Below are 18,782 nucleotides of genomic sequence, written 5' to 3'. Positions count from 1 at the left end.
AACAATTTCAGAAAACTGGATCTAATTAAAGGCAGCATGCAGACAGACACCATCTAGAGTACAGCCCAAACCCAAAGGATGGTCTATCAGTCGTTAACACTGTGCTTGAGATGTGGCAAGAACGCTCTCAAAATCTTCCCTGTAACTCTGCAAATATTTGTTTTTAACTCTGACTGTATTGGGCCATCATTACAACGTCTTACAGTACAGTGTGTGTAAAGTGTTCAAACCCACATATCTTCATTCTAAATGCTAGTCAACATGCAAAATACATCCATATTTTGATTTGAAGTAACAGAGCAGACAGAAATTTTATGGCATCCAGTTTTTGCTTAAACTATGCGACACTAAGATGGAAAGGGTTTTTTCTGTACATTTGAAATTACTTATGGAAGTTTAAATGTGGCATGGGTCAGTAATCCACGCAATATTAGTACATATAAGTACAGAGTCCGAGTCAAACCAACGATCCTACTTAGTCATGTATATCCAAAGCCTGATATATCTCATTCCTCTTCCTCAGAACTCTGTCATTGTCCAAAAACTATTAATAACATGTCAATGGGCCACACCCTGCACTTGGTAACAAATTTTTAGTCTTTGGAGAGTAGTTCTGTGTAGGGCAGACGCCACTACTCATGCACCGTTGACAGTCCTTCGCTAGCTTGCAATATAGCATAATAAAGTATCATTGTCATGTTTTTAGTCGTTTTTGGACAACAGTGCAGGTCTACGGCACTGAGGAATAGGATATACCAGTCTTTGGATACAAAAACAATTCTGGATCCTAAGTAAAATCAGTTCATTGTTTATTGAAGATAAAGATAATCCTTTATTAGTCCCCAAGTGGGGACATTTTCAAGGTTGGCTCTACATGTGAGGTTTGTTGACAAAAACAATGATATAGAAAATCACCACCAAAAGTATCCTAGTTATAAGACAAAGACAAAAAAATGGCACATACACTTCACTGTATGTAAAAACATTTATTGTTGAGGATGTCATATTCAGCAGTGCGTTGTATAATAGTACATATTCCTTATGTTGAGTCTACACCTGGATTTTGAATTAAGGTATAAAAAAAAATCTCAGCAGTGACTTGTGTAGATTTACTGTATGTTGTACACACATAAAGGGGTGTGTGTGCACTTTAAACTTGAGATGGCATTTTACAATTAATATACATTGTTTCTGAATCACAGAATAGTATTAACAAGCCCAAGCAAGGAAGCAGTTTTTCCACTTCAGCCGACTGTCCACCAGAAAAACGCAATAAAAAGGTCCAAAAAGAAAAACACCAGCGGATATGATCATGGAGGAAGTACACAGATATAAAAACCCAAAGTACTGAGCTCAGCCTTACAACTCTTCTCCAAAGAATGTGAGGCTGTTAAGATGAAAGAACATTTTTGGTCGATAGAAACATGATGTTCACAAGTGATGACTTCATGCCAGCATATTGTTCCTATTACACATAAACAGTATATACAAGTTTCAAGTAACTCCTGAATTAGTCCTGTTACAACCATAATTAGCAGGTTAGTGTACCTAAGCAAGTTCAGTTAGAGGCACACAGCATGTTGACATCTCTTACATAATGAATGACATGCCACTGCTAAGATCCTGCCGTGTGTGTGTGTGTGTGTGTGTATGTGCATGTGCGTGTGCGTGTGCGTGTGTGTGTGAGAAATGTCAAATTTAACGTCTGTACAATTCATTTTCTACCTGGGAGATGTAGTCCATTAACTTTTAACAAGTAGCTGCAACCTGAGGAGCTGAACTGAGAGGTTTGACATAAGCTGTTTGCCAACTCTTCCTCACATCTCACTGAGCTACCTGTTGAACATTTTGTGACTTTAAGTGGTCTACAAAATGAACATCCAAATGTAGTACAGTATGGTGTCATCTGAACAAAAACATTTTTTTCAGATCACTGCCTCCTTTCTCAGAGTGTGCTGTAAGGAAGTGACTGTAGCTGTGAAGCCAAAAGCTAGTTCAATAACTGCACGTGTTAGTCTTTGGCATTGTTAAGCATCAGAGAAGCTCGGTGTGTGTCGAGCAGAAATTAACAGTATCAATTGTTACACCTCTTCAGTCTAAACTAGGGTGAATATCCTTTTTGTTTTACAGTACAATCCCACGTTTTCTTGATCCAAAATATCAAAATACAATTACAATGTCCTGTTAAGGGACGTAAGTGATTGGGATAACAAACATCCGAATTTGAACCGTATCAAAACAAGATCTTGAGTAAAAGAAATACAAAAACAATATGCATTGGTAGTTTCAGTATAGACTCCATAAGGGGGTGAGTCAGCATCTATTCTGAGGCTGACTATAGCGTGACGCCAGCACTAACTAAGAAACGTCTTGCACAACCGTTACACATACACCAAGCCCAGGCTGGTGTTACAAGGCAACGCCAATAAACAATCAAACCAACACTGTGCTGCTGGCTACTACGTGCTTACAGACAGCAACTTGTCTTTTCTACCGCTGTACAGTCAGACAAGGATTTCAGGGCTAGTAGTCATGACTAAGCTATTACCTTTCTGTATGAGATGGCATTAAGCTGGGGTGCTAACAGACTGCTTTACATCTACAGATCGACTTCAGGACTATCTTCACTGATTCAATACAGGAGTTTTACTGGACGCTCAGGCCTCAACAGCAACCTATCTTAGCAGAGAAGACAGGGGTTTCTGGATGCTAGTTATTGTTGATACAAAGCTGTTATTGATCTTTCTGTTACTTGGTAATGTGAAATAAAAGAAAAAAAATTAACATTAAAATGAAAATGATTATAGCACAGTATAAAAGAAAAAAGTAAAAAGTCTGGACAGGTCATTTAAAGGCTCAAAAAAAAAAAAAAAAAAAGGAGCAGCTGAAATGAAATGACTAAAAACTAAATCAGATTTACATCTTCAATAACAACAACATAATGACAACAATAAACATAAGTATGAACAAGTATATGGGAGAGGGCAATTCCAGTTATTTCCCTTCTTCTCAGATGTATGTTCTGGTTGAGCGCGCCTTGCCCCGCAGTTTGGCACAAGACTTAAGTTTCCACACAGTGAGATGAGACCAGGGCAGTGGCTGAAATTATTCCACATGGTGAGATGAAACGACAGGATTGGCTGGGAAACAGGTTGGAGCCCGCCCCTACTGATCCCCTTCCACTCGCCTCCTGCGGACTGGAGAAGACAAGCGAAATTTAAAAAAAGTCAAATACATGATTTGTTTTGGACGGATAAGTGAAATAAAGAATGAACTGCAAACATGCTACACAACCTTCAACCTTCACGGGCCTGTTAGTCATCATCAAAATTAAGTGAGTAATCCTGTGCTATGCGGTCAAAGTTTACACCCATTTCAACAGTGTGTCAGTGTGTACAGAAAAGAAGAAGTGAGATGTCGTCACTCTCAAAGCTCTAACATCAAACCGTGTGAGTCTCCCTACTGTTAATGCAGTGACTGCTCTATTCAAACACTGTGAAAGAAATCACTGTTATCATTGATGCATTTATAACACTTGCGACCACACCCATGCATCAGACCTGTGCTACCGCAGCTCTGACAGGATGAGGAGCTAAAAAGAGAGAGCAGAGGTCGTCATTGTGGAATGACGTCTTGTGAACATCTGGTTTCTGTTGGGTATGTCGTAACAATTTGTCTTGATTCCAAAGGTGGACAAGTTTCAACAAATCTCCAGTTGTTGAGTATGGGTGTGTGTGTGAGTGTGTGTAACATACCCAGGTCATTGTTCTTGGTGATTGCTGCTGCAGCTCTGGAGCGAGGTCCTTGCTGGGTGAAATGGTATCCGAATTTCACTATGTTGTTGTTCTCCTCCAACATTTTAGCTATCTCCATCTCTATGGTGGTGCCCAGCTGCTGCCTCTGAAACACACAGAGCATACAAGAGGTCAAGATCAAACATTTTTTAACTACTTTAGGCTATATGAAACCACTTAATTTAACTAGAAAGACTCTCTTGGTCGTAAATTCTCATTAATCACCTACAGTAGCCATGAAGAAGATATGAAAAAGAAAATAATTCTCTATCAACTTAACCTTTAATTTTATAGGAGCTTATATTTAGAGATTTTAACTAATAAAGTGCATTTGCTATTCTGGCATATGGTACCTGGTTGTCTATCTTGATCTCTGTGAGTGTGTCATTGTCTCGCAGCGCATCAACCAGAGCTTGCACCCCCGCCCCGGTGATGAAATTGGACTCCAAGTTCAAACTTCGCAACGTCTTGTTCTCCCTCAGCATTTCACTGAACGCCTGGAGGTACAAGGAGTAGAGGAAGGAGGAAATAGAGTTAAGATGTGAATATGGAGCCGTTAGGTGTAAACAAAGCCATTACAAGGCTGCAGAACACTCCCTCTCACCACAGCAATGGGGTCGTTACTCCGTGTTGCTGCCAGGCTGAATTTCTTGACGTGCATGTTCTTCTCCATGGCTTTGGCCATGTCTTTCAGCGTGGGAATCGGGATGTTCTGAAAAAAACACAACCGTTGGTCCAACAATACACAAGCATACAGCATAAAGACTCTGAGTGTGTATTTCTGTTTTCCAGTTGTACCTTAATGTTGTTCAGGTTGACCTCTGTTAAGGTGCTGTCATTGTTCTTTACCCTCTGTAGGGTTTCTTCTACATTAGTGGGATTGGGAGGCTCATCAAACACTGGGTTCATCTTCTCTCCTTTAATCACATCTGAGGAAAAAAAAACAAACACAGGATATTCTTATATACTTTTTGTTTCAGTACAAAGTTTAAGTTCAAGTTTAATTTAACAATTGTCCTTACTGTTGTGGCCCTCTCTCGCTCCAGTCCCATCATACGTCTGATTACTGGTGACCAGCGTGTGAACACCCAGGATTGCTGCAAACAAAACACATGTGCTTCAGTAAGGCAATAAGGCTGTTGTTTTGCTCAATGAGCCCTTTTATTCTTCCATTAACACATTAACAGACACAGTTAAGGACAAGTTAAGGAGTCATGGGAAAACAGTGAGAGTGAAAGGAGCTTGTGTTTTACTGCTGCTGCAGCACAGACTTGAGTTCAGGCAGAGTTTCTCACAAATACAACAACCATGTGTGGCACTTTCTCAGAGTTTATTTTTACTCTTAATCTTACCTGCAAGATCACATAGTTCTGTATCTGTGGCGCTGGATAGGGCTTCCTCTAATTCTGGGTCGAGGGTTGTGACTTCCTCCTGACATTTTTCTATTGGTTTCTGCTTGGGAACAAATACTTTACCTGTGGAGAAAGAAGATAAGGAGCAATGAGAAAAGGGGAGCACAATTTCAGTCAAATGAGAATATTCAATGCTCATAAAAAATGGACAGGCAATAAATTACTTTAATTTCAAGGCATACAGAAGAAGCAGGTACGAGCAGGCTGAGTAAACCTTTTTACGGGATGTTACACAACCTTCCAATTCTATAAAAACTGTCAAACTGGTAAACGCTGCTAGATGTGAGTTGTTATTCTCTCAGTGTCATTCCTATTCTGTTGTCTTGTGCCACAGTCATGAGACTGCATGACTGCCAATTGCTCTGTGTGTGTTTGTGTTTGTGTGTGTGTGTGTGTGTGTGTGTGTGTGTTTGTGTGTCTAAGAAAATAAAATAATCACATTTCCAGATGCATGAAGTGTGTAATGAAATGAAAGAGGTTTGAATCTAACACAAAGCTAATCAGGGCTCATATGTTGAGTCACGTTTCATTTTGTTTTTGACATTAGAGAACAGGAAACTGTCATCTCTCCACTGACTGCTTCCTGTGCTCTGTCATTACTGAGGTTATTTCCACAAGCCAAGCTGTGTGTTTGACTTGTTTACGTCAATGCATTACACTGTAATGCACGGGGGAGCAGCACAGAGCAAACTGAAGATCTGACACTGAAGTATTTCTGTGATTATATACTACCCTGATCAATACTCAGGATTACAAACAGTTAACTTGGATATAAAATGTGTTGTAGTTTTCCTCAAAGGCGGTAAAGCCTGAGCAGAAATGTGCTGGACCTCCCACTATTTTACACAACATTCCCCAAACATCAGTGCAGACAAGCTGAACCAGCCAACTGTTTGAAAAGTGCGATAATTCCATGGTAACCTATCTGAGGGAAGAAACAGGAAGAGTGAAGGAAGTCATGGAACAATGACTGGAGTCTAATCATGACTGCTGCTCAGGCAACAAAAACTTGCACTGGATGGAGAGACCATCCAGCGGGTAACATTCACTGCCTTTCTATCTGCTTGTCGACTTGGACAAAAACACCCCGAGAACGGGCCCTCCCTCCCTCCCTCCCTCCCTCCCTCCATCCCTCCCTCACTCTTTCCCTCCATCTAAGTCGGTCAAGCCAGTCAAATTGCTCCAACTGGTCCCAAGTGGGGTCTCTGGCACTTCCTGAAAGCCAGCAAACAGTAAATACAGTCATCAGGCAGCATCCTGTGCCAGTCCCTCTGGAGAGACATTTTGCCTGTCAGAATGTAAAGACATGGCAGAGAGGCTGACGGCAGCATGATCCGACAGTACATATAATCCCATCGGAGTCTAAATCATGGGGTTGAATGAGGAAAACAAAAAAATAGTAAAAATGCTGAAGGGAAAATATAGACATAAAGAAAGTGGCATCATGCCAGCAATGTCATTCATGACGGCATCAATTTGACATACAGGGCATCATCTTCTGACAGTGGTACTGAGCATGCCGCAATGTCTTGGTTAAAGGGGACCTAAAATTGACATTCCTCTATCTATCTTTTTATTCTGTGGCTTTACTGGAATATATTTGCATGATTTCCAGATCAAAATACTCCTGTCTCTCCCCGATGAGCCCGCTCTGTTCTGATTGGTTAGTCCCAACAGCTGCCGGCTCAACAAACAATGTTAATCAGATATAACTTGTTTTTCTCGTTCTTTATTTTAAATATCAAGCTCTCAAATTTATCTGTATAGGTTTGAACTGGAATCCAAAATATGAAAGTAGACAACACAAACAACCCAAAGGACAAGGTTACAGACCAGACAACCATTTGAGGACAGAAATAATGTGATGTCATCACGAGGAGGAAGCAGAGGTAACTTTAGAAATGAAGAATTCAGAGCAGGCTGAAGCCCGGGCTTTTGACTTGCACTTTGTAAAAAATATCTGACATAATCGTATATAATTAACAGAAAATCTTAAAAAAAAAAATGTTATGTCTCCTTTAAATCATGTTCTTAAATCTGGAGGGAACTCAAGGCTCAAATGAAGGAATGGACAATAAAAAGCTGGATTATAGAAAAGTAATGAGAAGGACTGACCCAACATAATTACATACAAGTGGTTAAAAGGCTGCAGTGGTTGCCGTGGCACTTAAGCAGGCTGTTTTGCTCTAGTATCATGTGCGTTAGTCAAAAGGAGACACACACACACACACACACACGCACACACACCCCCAACATATCTGCAGGGGGTGAGTGTAACAAGGGGAAGAGAGTCAACTACATTCCACAAAACTACCACAATGATTTCAATTTTCCATGTTGTTACAGAGTGTGCACACACGCACGCACAAACACACACACACACACACACACACACAGAGAGGGAGTATAATTTCAAACAGGCCAGCATTGGGTCAGAGGGAAGACGTCAGTTCCATATTTCCTCTCCATTAAGGGAGTAGCTTTCAGACCTCTGGAGATCTCAACTAGAGGAATTCCTCTGGACAAAAATTTCAACCCAGTAATGTTTCAACTCTACTCATTGTTTTTGTCAGGGTGTCACATAAAACATCTTCTCATTTTCTATTCAACAAAGTTATTCTAATTACCACAAATATGTGTAAAAACCAGTTTGAACCAGAACTGGTTTCTCTCGATTTTATTTTCTGTTGAATGAACAGCTCGATAATATCAGAGATTATTATGTTGTGATGACGCCTCCCACATTCAATTCCTGGTGTGTTTTTACTCTCTCAATGTCACAGGCTCCGATGCATGATTATGTAACTCTAGCCAAACTCAACAACTGTGAAATTTAAAAAGATAGATTCACAATTTTTCAAGTCTTTCCCTTGCTGTAATAATTCCTACTGTTCATACTGACCATTAAGAACTTCCTTCATAATACACTTTTCATTTAACTGTTAAGAGGAAAAAAATCCACAGGCCTCCCTTGGTGCAAAAGTGGGTTTAATTTTTTTTTTTTTTTTTTTTCCATGAGGTTTTAGGCATCTGGATTAGTGAAATCAAGTCAATATCAGTCTTTTTAGTGCAAAATCCCCCCTTTCCTTACTGAGCAAGAAATCACTGTCAATCAAGACACGAAGAGGGAAACTTCCAATAAAAAGACTAACTAAGATTATTTGACTATCTCAGACGGTTGAAGCCTCATATTATGTTGGGATAGACTTTTAAATACAGTTTTGCTCCAAACGAGGGATGTGAATTTTGCATTTAAAAAAAACATAACAAAACAGGGTCAACTTGAGAAATCGCTCCCATTCAAATAAGGTTTTTGGCTAATATTTGCATAGCCTCTGGATGCATCTCAGGAACCCCAACAGCTAAAAATAAACACACCAACAAACAGAGTGAATCCAGACACAAAACACCTGAATGTTAGTGAGAGATTTCATCTTAACTTCACCTCCTCCTCTGACTCTCCCTACAGTATCCCCTGGTACACACACACCTCCCCCACACTGCATGTTACATAAGAGCAGACATGCATTAATAACGCCTGCAAAGACAACAGAACAGTAATTACTGTGTCTGAACTGCTGATACACATACAAATACAAACAGACACACCTCAGTTCTCCACCCCCCCCCACCCCCCCAGAAATACAGTGCTAACATGAGACAGGGCCTCATTACCGGCTGTGCACGCTACACTAAGTATAACACACCTTTTTTATGAACTATAAAGCCTGTTTTTGCATGTATACGTGCCATAACTATAAGGATTGAGGTTCACTGTAAGTCAAACATACATAAACACTTTCTAACCATTGTTCGGAGCTCCATCATGGACAAACACACACCTTTTCTCTCCCCAGTGAAGGGCACGATATCCTCTCTGTCCTTGTACTCGATGGCTTCCTTCTCCAGGTATTTGAGAAGGCCTTCCCTGTCGAATGTTCCTGTAGCTTTCTTAACCGTCTGGTCCTTCTGACGCATACCCGCTGGTAGAAGGGCATTCTGGAAGGGGACAAGGAGACACGTTAGACCGCTAGAGTAGCTTGTGCACGATTTACAGTTCAAAATATGTATTTATCTTAAACTGGTGCTTTATGCCACCTCCCAGCTCAGCCTTTCTCTCAAACATTTTGGATTACTCTCTACCCACCACCCTAAAAGCCCACTCTGCCCAAAAACAATGGAAAAATGCCATGTTTGCAGAGAGGAGCAGTGAATTTGCATGCTATGTGTGAAGCAGATGACCATATAAAGAAATCTGTCACAAGTTGATGTCAGCTCGGGCTGAAAGTAGAAAAAAAAGCATCAGAGCCGGTGCTTTTTGCTAACAGATAACCTCATTATTTGACACTATGGTAGGTTTTTGTATGTATGTATGTATGTATGTATGTATGTATGTATGTATGTATGTATGTATGTATATTTTGTCTTCTACCCATCATTTTTCTTAAATTGATAATTATACTTTGTTTGTTGACTGTTCTGCTCTGAAAGGATTTGTCTGCCGTCTACTCCAAACAAAATACTGGGCCTCCCCCCTAAAAGTCGCTGAGTCAGTGCATCAGTTGATAAATCATTACACAGAGCAACGCAGTGTGACAATTTGATGGGCTGTAAACCTTGACAAATTCTTGTCTTCAAATGACCTAAATACAAAACTATGTTGGAAAGAGAGAGGGATGATGGAAACGGAGGACAGTATGACGCAGAGTAACACAGTTTCCTGCTCCAAGTTCTCAGCTCCGGTGTTAAATGTAGCAAAGTCAGCTAAACTACTGTTTGAACAGACACGTACCGGCGTCTCTACCGTCTCCTCTCTACTGCTCTGTGATCGTCTCTCCAGTGCTGTCAGCTGAGAGATGCTCAGTGCTTTGCTTTGATTTGATAACTGCACAAATACACATTTTAATACTCTGTGTGGAAATCTGACATTTTTACATTACAAAAAATGATAAAACATGAGATTCATGTTACATCAGTTTAGTGAGAGGAGGCTGTTCTGCAGGTCCACTTTATTACTACTAATTGATAACTAAGGCCTATTAGAACGAAATATACGTAACAAGATAAATACAAGTATGCTGTAGATGAGAATATACCCCTGCCCCTTCTGAGTCAATGCATCGGTCTGAAGTGCAGACTCTAAATCAACTGTGACAGCCCTACAACGTACAACAATGTTACATGTCCTCAAACTTCCGTAAAATACATGCTACTCCTTCAGTCATCAGACTTGTGTTTAAGTTGGCATCCTTTCAAGACCTAGAGGCTTGAAATTCACTTGATAGATTGACATGAATTACTAATTAAACTTTAAAAAAAAAAAGTAACCACATTATAAACCAGTTTAAACTGATGCACATCAATGAAAATCATGTTAGTGCTGTGTTCAAAAACACATGGCCTAAAAGACTCAAAACATAAAAAACATAACCAACTGTGAAAACTTGACCAGCATGTGCACAGTGCAGCTACTGAAGCCAAATGTTGCTCTTCTTTTTGGTCACAGAGCTACTATTTTGTCAAACTTCCATTCAACAAATTCTACCATAAACCAGAGAAATTGGTATCTAAAACGTAATATTTTTCCATTGCTGTGGACTGTTTCCTGTGGGCCTTGAGTAGGGTAATTTGTCTCACTCGGTTCAGATAGAAGTTGAATATAACGCCCAGAGGCCTGGGGTGGATTTCATTATTCTCTGCAGCTCTACTCACAAATAAACACACAAACACTTGGCAGCCTGCTGATGGAGCTGTTGCAGCTCAGACTTTTTAAATTACTTTCCCAACCATGGAGGCTGGGGACTGGGGGGGGGGTGTGGTTCAAAGTCAAAACGGAAAAATGTGTGATGGTCAATGCACTTCAGGAAGTGATAACATGAAACCTGTACGTTCTGGTGGATTTCATTTTATATCATTTATATACTAAAACACTAGAAACTAACTACACCGGGAAAGCAATCTAAAACTGTAGTTGTGCCCCTCACTTTAAACAATGACCCATGATTGAAAAGACTTTTATTTTACTGAGGCTATTGTGAAACTAGTCATTTCCCAACAGGAACTCCTTCCCCTCTAAAAGAGCCCTGGAGCTCCTCCAACCCTCACCGAGCCCTGACCTCAGGGTCCATCTCCTCGAGGGCTGTCTCCAGCTGTTTGAGCTCCTCCGCCGACAGTTTGTTGAGGATTTCATCTTCGTCGAGATCCTTGTACTTGTCCAGGTCCTTCTTGTACGACAGCGCCATGGTGTCGGCTATAGCTTGCTAAACAACACTGGACGGCAGACCACAGCCACACTGATGCTTCTTGGGGGATCGCTGCTCCAAACCAGGGAGACGCTTCCTAAAAGATAAACGATGACACACACAGACAGAGGCAAATTAACATTAATGGTGAAAGAGGAGGCATATAATTACCTTTTTACTTAGCTGACCAAAACAATCAGATGCAAATGTATCTTGTAAACTCAGATAAACATTGTTTGTCTCAACTCTGTGAAACAATAGTCGATCACAGCTGGGTTTTGCAATGATGTAACACACACACACACACACACACAGCTGGAACAAAGGAAGGACTTTCTCAGACCACTCCCAAGGGGATCACTAACAACTCTTCCTGTGAGAAAACATCAACTTCAGAGAAAATGAAAAAAAAAAAACCTCGCACCATCATCCTGTTGTATGAAAGCAGTCCAGCTTATATTATTTATGTATTATCACAGTAGCAGGCAGTACAAAGTAGACATTTATATAAAACTGTAGCACTACAATCAAGATTAAAATAAACTTTTAAACCAAAGTAAGAGAATGAGTTGGGGAGTGAGTACGTCTCCTCTTAAACTAAATGAACAGGCCTCAGCCTTCAGTTCCCTCTCCCACGCCACAGTCCGAACACAATATGACCTCACGATTTCCAGATTCCCTGCAGGACCCTACAGATGGTCTCGCTCCAAATCACTCACACACACTTACTGTACAGACATTTAGACCTAAACTTGTACTTTCCCCAAAAGGGTGGGCTCACACTATTGTCAAACATATATGTGTGTGGGCATAATCCCTTAAAGGTTTGCTGGTAATTGTGCTGAAGAGACTTACTGCATGAATAGCTTCCTGTAAACCCTTTAAAGACTACACAAGAATATATATCACATCAGTCCAGCTGATTCATGTTGATGTTGAAATAAAGCAACCTTTCTAAACTCTGTGTCAGCAGGAAAAAAAAATACCCTGTGTTTCAACTCTAACGCTTCTTTTTCGCCAAGGATTCTTTAAACATTTAAGGCCATTTCCCCGGAGCTGCCCGAGTGATTTCTCCAGTTCAGAGGAGTTTCCCTAAACTGCTTGACAGTCTGAGTCTCTCACCTCCACAATCCAAGCTCTGTCTCGGTCTAATTCTTCCCTTCACCTTCTCTATTAGACGTCTATGACAACCACATTTAATCTGAAATGATTATGAGAGTCATAGCGGGCGCATTCACAAGCCTGAGTGCCATCAGATGACACTGCAGTAAAATGTCAGTGCTGATGGTTTTAAATCAAAGCATGAATATAATGATCTACAATAACAATAATAATAATAATAATAATAATAATAATGATAATAATAATGTCACCCTAATACACTACTGTACTGAGGTTTAAGAAGATCCTGGATAAGTCAGGAGTGCAACGAGGTCTGGCACAAGACTAATTCAGGATATTGACACTTACTGGAAGGAAGGCAATCAGCTATTAAAGCTGCAATGACACTCTAAACTAATGGTGCCAGACAAGTAAAGCAAACCTGAAGACTAGCTGATGATACATAAAGATTGTTTCCACCAACTGGTGCCCATTTACTTTGCTCTTGGACAGTCATGCTGGAGCACATACATCATGACTGAGTAATCACACAGACAACCCATTAAAAAACTGGTCAGTAACAGCTGGGGATCTGGTGGTAGTCGACCCCGCAAATCCCTCCAAGAAAGCCAATTATCATGTGTTCTGGTACCAAAAGATGACAGAAAAAAGAAAGGAAGACAGTGCAGAGTTTGGGTGAGATGCTGGATGGTGAGTGAAGTTTGTAAAATGAAGCTAACTTCAAGTCTTGGTTGGGTGTGTAGGTCTTTCACTTTACATTACAGAGATATTAAATCAGCTTTTCTTCCACTTCAGATGTCATCAATGTCACAAATATCAAACATGTTTTTAAAAAAGGGAGGATGAGGATGACTCGAGCAGCGACTGGATCTGACGACGGAGGATTAGAGCCTGTGCCGACTGTCAACATCAGCTGATCCAGACGGACACCAAACCAGTCCAACTTGGTCTAATCAGGTGTCACACCCAAATCATAATGATAATCAGCTCAAGAGTTATCATGCGTGTCTCTGCCTTCAGGTAGTAAACTAATATATTTAATCATTAACATCAGACGTGATTTAAAATGTAAAACTGCCTATCTCTGGCTTACAGAAGAAAATCCTAAAAATGATAAAAATGGATATCTTTGGAGAACTATGAGCACAGTGCTAACAGTAACCAATACTATATCATCTTTACACTTAAATAAGCTTTAACTTTAGCATTACATCTAACAGTTTAAAAATACACACAACGCATCCAAATCATATTAAAAATCATTCTGCATTAACAACACTGTTGTTCTGTGCTGTGTTCACTGACCCGTGTGCTTGCATGCTTTGTTCACCTTCCAGAACAAACCGTGATGTGTTCAGGGAAATTAAAACACATGGAGGTTGCAGTGTGATTATGACTATTATGACTGTACATCTTGCCCAGTTTCCATAATCTAAGTTTAATAGGATGACTAACTTTGATGTATTCTGCCAAAAAGTCTCAGATCAAGGCCCAGCTCCTATTTAGTTACTTCTACACTTGTCATGAGAATATAAAAGATGTGTCTCGCGTCATTTAAAGTGTGATTTATGATTGCATGGTCCTAATTTGGCTTAAATTTCCCCTTAAAAATTATTTGACAGGGCAGAACGAAATGATGTGATGACAATTCTGGTTGGGGTCTCGAGAAAGTCAAGAGGCCAGGTGGGGATAAGCTTAAGTCGCACATATAACACACACATATAATGCTCTTATGACAAGATCAGCCCAAAATAACACCATTTACCATATTATCCCATGTTCTTAAATAGACTCTGTGCTTTACTGACAAACAGGTAATTCAACACGTTTTAAAACAAGAGTTAGAGAGTGAGGCCCGGTGCTTCTGAGAGTCCAGACGAGAGAGTAATGGAGCATGCAGACAGAGATAATGGGTGAACTGAGGCTGAGGTGGAGACACTGAGAGAATCCATTAGTCCAATCTGATTGATTCCTTTCTCCTTCTCTTCTCTGCTAATCCCTTCAAGACAACAACAGATGGCTCCAAGCCAATAATACTGCAAACCTTTCTGCACCTCCACACTGACCTTGGACTTTCCTACAGTGACCTGAACACTTCAGCTACTGTTGGACGCTTAACCATATCTGTGAAAGGTGGCACATGGACAGAGACACAAATATCATGATTTAAGTTCACCTGACAGGCAAGACTTTAATTTCTTCCTCCTGACTGCAATAAAACAGTATGAAAGGACAAATGCAGCTCATTTAAAAACAACACTATAAGATTTACTATCACATTTGTGAAGATAAACCAAGCTTTTAATACAAAGAACATCTAAAATTGCACTTTTATTCTTCAGAGTATGCATAATCCTTAAAATAGGTTTAATCCTTACTTATCTAGATGTTCAACATAACTAATGACCTGTAGGAACAACATCAAACTAAGTTACAGTAAGGATAGGGTTGAGAACATGTTGTTCATGACATAGTACAAACTGTTTCTTTTGCATGCACACTACTGATCACTTTCTTTGCTAAATTAAGCAATAGACAACAAAGTACCTGTTTCCACCTTTGTTATCACTGTCCCACATCATGTTTTCAAGAGACATGTCTCAGCCTGTTTCAGGTCAAATGGTCTCCTTTCACAAAAGCAGCAGCTGACAGTCACATTGTAAGATTATTTGGACCATATTAAGAATGTGGCAAGATATCAAGACACCATCCCTGATATCACTGGTTTATATTACATAATCCTCAGCACAGCTTATGTCCTGCGAGTAAAAAGGTCTTACTATTACTATCCAGGTTGCTCAAGCCACTTCAGTTTTCAGAGGCTGAAAGGAGAATTGTAATATGCAACTCAGAGACCAACAGGAAGCACTGACTGGTTATTACAGTATTATAGCACATCGCCCCAACAACACACAAAAAGACTATAGTTAGAATGACCCAGCTCTGCTACCCCAGGGGGACGCGAGTCTGTACTTCCTCCTCCCACCTACTCTCATCTATTTTATTCTCCGCACTTTCCACCCTGTTGTTCCTCAGCTCTGCTCTCCCTCACTGTGGTGCGCAGCGCTCTTACAATGGCTGCAAGTGTCAGGAAATGATAGAAAACAGACGGGAGAGAGACAGCGATAACAACAGATGGTCTGATCATGCTGACACTAAGATATATTAACAGCTCGGAGGGATGTCGGAGAGAGCAAAATTAGTTTAAGGAAATGGTTATGAGTGCGGATGTTTAAATATGTCACCCAGGCTTTTAGTTTTTCCCAATTTACCAGTAACTATCTACTAGGAAATATCAATCAACTTTTCTGTCTTTCCATCTTTTTACAGACCTAGCAAGGGCCAGGCAGACAGGAAGCAGGGTGTTTCTCAAACAAACACGCATGATTTGTATATTCCCTTGCTCTAACCGCACACTCCACACACATACACCACATTATTATATAATGACAGCAGACTTCAAGGAGTGCCCTGCTTTTCAGCACAGCAAGGACTGTTAAATAAATAATACGAGTTTGAGGCAGACTGTCACTTTGATGTCTTTTTTTAAAAAACCTACTCACTGCAGTGGCTGTGTTTAAAAGCCAGGGTGAAACTAAGCACTAGCAGCCAGGTTTCACTCTCCCCTGAGAGTTATGCAGGTTAAACAAATCATATCTGTGGAGCCTGTTTATCTGCAGTACTGTACAACAGGAGGTGGTATCACCAAAAATGCCCTGTCAGCAGTCATCAATGCATACCACTCAGTTACAATCAAATGCTTCACAGCCTTAGAAAAGCCACCTGCCCTCAGGCTTTTAAAAGGGAAAAAACACACTTCCCCATGCAGGCGTCCTCCTTAAGACATGGACCACACCCTTTATTCACCCACTGAGCCCTGCTGGTCAAACTACCTTTATGAACACACACAAACACACACACACACATAAACCCTTATATTAGCTGTGGAACAAGGAGTGTGTCAGTAAACTCACTGACACATGTATAATGGCGTTACGTACACGTAAGTAAGTATGAAGTAGGACTGCTACACCAACAGTCTTTTCCCCCAGCTCTCCACACCAGCGTGAGTCATCCCAGCTTAATATACCGATAAAAATACTGAAAGGCTTGTCTTTAACAAACAAACACTAGTGTTGATGTGCTAACAGGGATGGGCTGCCGAGATTAAATTAGTGAGACACTGTTGATTAGATTTACGACAATTAAACAAGGAGCATGACTATGACAAGATACCAGAAAAACAAGACAAATAGCCATAACATGAGTATTAACCTATGAATACACTACCTTACTCAGTGAAACAACACCAACCTTACACACAACATGTAGCAGCTCGGTTCATTTGGTGTAACCTTAGCTGCTCTGAATGAAATACTTTCATCCATCTCTTCTGTGAGGCTGCATATAGCAGGCTACGGAGCGACGTTAGCTGAATTAACACGCTGACAGATTATTCATCGTCTACCAGAGGGCAACACAAGTTAGCTAAGAAACAAATAAAGCAAGACCAAAGGGGGGGTTACTTTGGTAACTTAAGCTATATGTGTCGGGTGCAGTTCACCATGAGAAACAACCTGATGTAGTCTAAGTTAGCAGCTAACACGCTAACCTTTGCGTTTGACTGAAGTTGCTAACCGTGAAGCTAAACCACCCAGCTACAGAGAGAGTGACAGTGATATGTTAAAACTGTGCGGCTGGTCCGTTCACTAGACTGACACATATATTTTTCAAAACACGTCCAAAGATGTCTATACTCTTACCTGACGCTACTGGGACCGAGCTATGGAGTGTCCAAATAAAGCCAGTGTTCCCAGTGAAAGCGATGTCTTCTTCAGTGGTTGACTTCTCACTCAGGCGAAGGGCGGTAACACGGGGAAGAAGAAGAGCCGAGAATTTTATGACTGACGTCCGATCGAACCAATAGGAGAAGATTCTCCTCGGTTTAACCAATGGTATGCGTGAACCCGCCCCCTTCTACCCAGAAGAACCAATCAGGTAGCAGCAAGCATTGGCAAATACAATCTGATAAAATAAAGTAATGATTTGCTGGAAATAAGACTATTTTAACACATTTTGACCACATGCCAGTTTCATTACTGCATTTATTTTAAACCATTTAATGAGGCCTGAGTGATTGCTTAGTTTTTAGGTTAGTTTATTTTGCACAAGTTCAAATTTACATCAAAGATACAATAGATAATGACATATAATATAGAGTGCAGGGAGAGGCAGAAAACACACATGGGTTTATTTAAAGCCTCCATCTAAAATGTTACAGAAAATAATATGACCACATAAAGGTAAGAATAAACCAAATAATTACATAATATATAAATAATATCAACAATAACAAAATAAAAACAGAAAAAAGTGCAGTTTGAGTGCATATGTGAGGGATTACTAGGAATTCAATAATCTGATGGAAACATGAAACAAATAAAACAGACAAAATACATTGACAAAAACAGTTACAAATCAGCAGTTAAATGTTCCTTTAAACATCTTTTAAAACTTTTAAAAGATTAACAGTTTTTTCTCAGGTCGGAAAAGCTATTCCATAACTAATCCATGTTCCATAACCATAAGTCATCATGGCAACTTTGACACACAGCTACTCATGCCTTATTATGTGACACATTAATGACAATCTGCTAATAAAGACCAGAAGGTACAGTTGAAAGCTCCCGAGAAAGGATAGAAAGGTTTTTCCTTTATTTTGTCAAACTACTCACAACTATACTGTGAGATGAGATGGGTAAATAGATTAGTTTAATTTGAATCAAATTAACAAGGAAAGAAACAGAGCACACTTAATAGAGTGGTAAGTCAAATTGAGGCGATTTACGTTTACCCCAAAATCATGAATTTGTCTCAGGTCTTTGCAAAGTGCACCACATGTAGCACACTCTTAAAATCTAGATTAGGATCAGGAAGATCATGATGACCTGAAGTTTCCTCAATGTCTTTCCTAGGAAAAGGGGAGTTTTTCCTTATCCAAACTGAGGAGCTAAGGATGGAGGGTGTCATATGTTGCATAGATTAAACAGTCCCTTCAGGAAATTTCATACATAGAGTAAGCAGAAACAGAATCAGAGAATACATCAAGGAGCTTCCTGAGGCCACCAAACATTGGACATTGGACAACACCTGTGAAGACAGAGATATATATATGTACAAACAAAAGCCAAAACTCAAACAGATTCACAGAT

The 18,782-nt window shown here is 40.1% G+C and overlaps 1 protein-coding gene across 3 annotated transcripts; it reads right to left on the bottom strand.

Annotated features, from left to right (window-relative positions):
- Positions 1-973: 973 nt before the first annotated feature.
- Positions 974-17,437, bottom strand: tmod2 (tropomodulin 2). 3 transcript variants are annotated; one of them, XM_053322549.1, is made up of 10 exons: positions 17,334-17,437; positions 11,323-11,545; positions 9,049-9,205; positions 5,147-5,269; positions 4,817-4,891; positions 4,593-4,723; positions 4,399-4,506; positions 4,148-4,291; positions 3,756-3,900; positions 974-3,197 (listed from the first exon to the last, which is right to left on the bottom strand). In XM_053322549.1, the coding sequence occupies exons 2-10, from the start codon at positions 11,446-11,448 to the stop codon at positions 3,166-3,168; spliced, it is 1,041 nt and encodes a 346-aa protein (XP_053178524.1). In that variant the 5' UTR covers positions 11,449-11,545; positions 17,334-17,437; the 3' UTR covers positions 974-3,165. The 3 variants fall into 3 exon arrangements, with proteins under 3 accessions (XP_053178524.1, XP_053178515.1, XP_053178533.1); XM_053322540.1 differs by having other exon boundaries at positions 11,323-11,541; positions 17,334-17,416; XM_053322558.1 differs by lacking the exon at positions 17,334-17,437 and having other exon boundaries at positions 11,312-11,428.
- Between the last annotated feature and the right edge of the window lie 1,345 nt (positions 17,438-18,782).

Source organism: Scomber japonicus, chromosome 1, assembly GCF_027409825.1.
Source record: "Scomber japonicus isolate fScoJap1 chromosome 1, fScoJap1.pri, whole genome shotgun sequence".
NCBI classification, from domain to species: Eukaryota; Metazoa; Chordata; class Actinopteri; order Scombriformes; family Scombridae; genus Scomber; species Scomber japonicus.
Note: the sequence above shows the minus strand (reverse complement) of the source record. Positions and strands in the feature narration are given on the sequence as shown.

What these genes read in the sequence shown, in the direction of transcription:
- tmod2 (XM_053322549.1), bottom strand. Translation starts at nt 11,448, where the DNA reads ATGGCGCTGTCGTACAAGAAGGACCTGGACAAGTACAAGGATCTCGAC. An exon ending in AGAACTATGTGATCTTGCAG is followed by an intron (nt 4,892 to 5,146) that starts GTAAGATTAAGA and finishes TTTTGTTTGCAG; the next exon opens with CAATCCTGGGTGTTCACACG. An exon ending in CACCAAGAACAATGACCTGG is followed by an intron (nt 3,198 to 3,755) that starts GTATGTTACACA and finishes TGTCTTCTCCAG; the next exon opens with TCCGCAGGAGGCGAGTGGAA.